The sequence below is a fragment of the Camelus dromedarius genome, chromosome X (assembly GCF_036321535.1).
Source record: "Camelus dromedarius isolate mCamDro1 chromosome X, mCamDro1.pat, whole genome shotgun sequence".
NCBI classification, from domain to species: domain Eukaryota; kingdom Metazoa; phylum Chordata; class Mammalia; order Artiodactyla; family Camelidae; genus Camelus; species Camelus dromedarius.
In genome coordinates this window covers 16,436,476-16,440,253 of record NC_087472.1, presented here as the reverse complement: position 1 = coordinate 16,440,253, position 3,778 = coordinate 16,436,476, and the positions used below count along the sequence as shown (strand labels likewise).

Below are 3,778 nucleotides of genomic sequence, written 5' to 3'. Positions count from 1 at the left end.
GAAGTTTCTGTATTTTCTCCAGTTTGGTAAAATCAACCATAAGTTCTTATCCTACTTAAATCGATTCCTTATTAGAATCAGAAGAAAATGAAAAGTTTCGTGGTTAATTTTAGTTTCTTTTATATTATATTTGTGCTTATCCCTGGAAAAAAGAATGTTTGCTTCCAAGACTGGGTTCTAACAGTGTATCATGAATAATTTAAAGTCCATTTCTTTGCCATAAGTGAAATGGCCACATGTTATGTTTTCATTTTGTCTCTATAACTAATTCAAGAACTTCTGAAAATATCGAAACAGCCATTTCTGGTGAGTCTGGTTTGGCTTTTGGTTTTTATAAATACGCCAACAACCAAAAAAAATACAATTTAATTACATATTGAAATTTGTTTTACCCACACACAGTAGAACATTGAATTGAAAGGCAACTGTAAAGGCAACATCCCAACTTTTTTTTTTAACTTCCAAACTGAAGGAAGCATGATGTGTTTGGACACTCTCATATTTTGAGATTTGCCATATTTTGACTGGCGCTTGGGGAGAAGTGTGCGAAAGCCTCTGGGAGCCACCTAACGCCATTTCTCTACACTGCCCATGTAGTCACTGGTGCCAGGGCTGGTGTGGCCATCGCCTGGCTCTTGGCCTGGGTTCTGCTTCTGGCTTTCCTGGTTCTCCTTCAGGCTCGAATTCTGACCCGAACTCTGAGTCAGATTCTGAGTCATATTCTGAGTCACATTCTGATTGACATTTGGGTTTGGGTTCTGACTCGGATTCTGACTCAGATTCTGGTTCTGGCCCTGACTCTGGCTCTGGAAATGGGTCTGAAGGAACCTTCCCTTCAGAAATTTCCGCTGTTCCTGACGCTTCCTCCTAGCTTCCTGATGCTCCTTCTGCCTCATAAACTGATACCTTTGCAAAAAGAGATCTTTTGCATAGCTGTACAATTCCATATCCAGAAAATTCAGGCCCTCGATTCGCTTTTGGATCTCCTCATTGATCTCTACGCTAGAGGCCCTAGTGGTATTATACTGCGTAAATGGCGAAATGAAGTTCATGTTGAAGGTTTTCTCAAACAGGTACTGGGTTTTCCGCTGAAACTCGGTGAGGCCGAAGAACGCCATGTGCTTGAGATTCGACTTGGCGCTTTCCAGAAGGACCTTGTTTCTCTGCTTTTCTGGCATGACTGAGAGATTGTAGCAGCCTACGAGGGTCAGGTCGGAGAGCATGCGCACCTGGCGGTTGTTGGCCAGGTTATAGGGACAGTCCATGAACTCTTTCAGGGGGCAGCCAGACCAGTCATCTCCAGTGTAGCAGCTGGGCAGCTCTTCGGAGGTTGGGGGCCTTCCATCGCAGACGTGCAGGGACGCCTTCCAGGTCGCCCCTCTCTGGACGTGCCTCCACTCGCTCAGGTACCGGGACACCGGGTCACGGAGGATGGTGATGTAGTGGAAGTTCCTGTGAACAAAGCACACAGGCCAACAGTCAGGGATGTGGGTGCCACAGCGGAGTCAGGGAGGTGCATGGCTTATGTGATGCTCACTGATCAGTAAGGAAGGCAAAAGGGGAATGAGGGCCATCTGGTGGCACTTGTCCCATGAACTGTGCTGTTGCCCCCTCCCTGAGTCCCACTAGCCTGTCCAGATAGCTCATTTTTTCACCTAATTTGCTGGCACCACAGCTAAAGCAGGTATGAAATTTAGGCCCAGGACATCGGCCTTTTCATTCTCCCCTCCCCCTCCTCCCTTCCCCTGTTTCTTTCTCTCCAACCAGTGACAACGTCTTCCCAATGACCTCATTTATTTCCCACTCCTCACCCCCAAGCCCCCATTATCTGATCATGAAATGGAGACTCAGTGGAAACAAGTGATTTCATTGAAATGATATGAGGTCGACAAGTGAGCTCAAGTTCTAATCTTTCTTACTAAATATACAAAAGCATTTTTCTAATATCTAGTCTCATCAGGACATCTTAGTAAAGAACAAAACCTCGTTGAAAGAGTGTCTGACATGGTGCTTAGGATTCTGGCTGTTGTCATAAGATCACGGCTCCTACATGAGCACAGTGGTATGCGGAGAAAGGAGGAGCTGCCTGGGGCCTCCAGAAAGAAACACTGTAGTTAGTCACTGACTGAAATAGACATGGTAGCTGCCAATGGCATATGTGCAAGTGACTACCTTGAGTTCAGCCTTCTCTCATGTGATAATATTCCCAGCAGTGGAGAGTTAACTCTATCAGCTCCAAAATGCCCTTTTTCTTTACCCCACTGAAAGGACAGCACGTGTGCAGGCCCTGCTGTGTGCAGGCCCTGCTGTATGGCTATCTTCACTTTAAAGCTGCAAATTGATAAAAATTCTTTGCTCAAATAGCAGACTAGCAAACATTTAAACCAGCCCCCCACACTCACACCCGTACATGGCAGGTGCACACACACAGACCCACCACAGCCCAGAAACGTCGCAGTCTGTGATGTGATCAGGCACACTAGAGGGGAGAAAACACCTCAGCACTGGTGCTTTAATCAGAAAGAAGCTTCCGCTCAGATTCAGCGGATGAAGGATGAGGTTGTAGGAAGTCATATTGTGGAAAGAAAACAACAGTAAACACGGAATATTAGCATTTTGTTTCATTAAAGGAAAATCACGGCTTTTCTCAAGTTTCTTCATTCGCATTTGAGAGATGGTGGTTCTGAACACACACTCAATCACCCAACTGGCTGAGTCTGGCGGCTGATGTCCTCTGAGCAAATGGTTCTCCCAAGTCTTGGGCTTTGAGCAACACCGACACCCTGGGGTCTGTCCTGTGTGCCTCTGTGCTGTGCAAGGTGTCTCTTCTGCCCGCCGTGACCTTCCTTCTTTGACTGGAAAATTCTAGGCATCCTTCAAGTTCCAGTCCAAGTACTCTCTCTCCTCTGAGAAAACCGACCCCGCCCCTTGCTGCCAGCCGCCACCTCTTCCTCTGCCACACTTAACCTTTGTTAAAACACTTTTGATACCGAATGGCCATCAGTTGTTTGTGTATCTGCTTAAAGTATGTTTTCTGGGACAGCGGCTCTGCTTATTCTTCTAGGAGTCTCACCTCATCCATTTCAGCTCCGGACTTTGCCTTTACACCAGCCACAAAGCAGAATGGCAGTGACTTCTTTAAATGGCTTATTTAATGAAATGTCCCAGGGAATAGGAGGGAGAGAGTTGGAAACAGAAGTCCATGCTTCACCATATAAAAACTCTGGAGCCTCTTCTAAGTGCCATGCAAAAATCATAGAAATTTTTAAAAATCACCTGATGTGCTTTTCTGGAATAAGGAAGCATGGGCCACAGGAGAAGCATCTAGGGGTAAGGCTGGAGAGGGAGCCAAGGTCACCCTCACCTACCTCACTGCTCTTCCTAGGACCTGACTTTGCTGGTGCCACTCAAATTCATCTCTGTAAACACCCACTGCTAATGACTAGCAGCTGTTGGTCCCCAGTAGCCTTGACCAACAAAGGTGACTGCTGTTCCCATGCGCTCCCTCCTTCCATGCCTAGTTTTGGTATTCCTTTATTCCTTCCTTCCTTCAGTATGTGTTTGTCAAGCCTTTATACTAAGCCTGAGGCGACAGACAGGCAATTAGTCTGATTATTTGGGAAAACAAGAGAAATTTATGAAGTCCAGTGACACATTTGGATTAACCTTTCAACCAGCTTTTCCAGGCATGCATTATAAATGGGCGTCTTAACCCCCCATAATGGACTCACCTTCATGCTTAGCTGGCAGTCCTCCTGCCCTGCTTTGACTGGTTTTA

The 3,778-nt window shown here is 46.2% G+C and overlaps 1 protein-coding gene across 3 annotated transcripts in view; it reads right to left on the bottom strand.

Annotated features, from left to right (window-relative positions):
• Positions 1-457: 457 nt before the first annotated feature.
• Positions 458-3,778, bottom strand: part of HS6ST2 (heparan sulfate 6-O-sulfotransferase 2) — a 270,388-nt gene continuing 267,067 nt past the window's right edge. For all 3 annotated transcript variants that reach the window (XM_031445974.2, XM_031445975.2, XM_064482670.1), the window contains one exon: positions 458-1,452. In XM_031445974.2, coding sequence (XP_031301834.1) covers positions 567-1,452 — 886 coding nt within the window. In that variant the 3' untranslated portion in view covers positions 458-566. The remainder of the gene's footprint in view (positions 1,453-3,778) is intronic.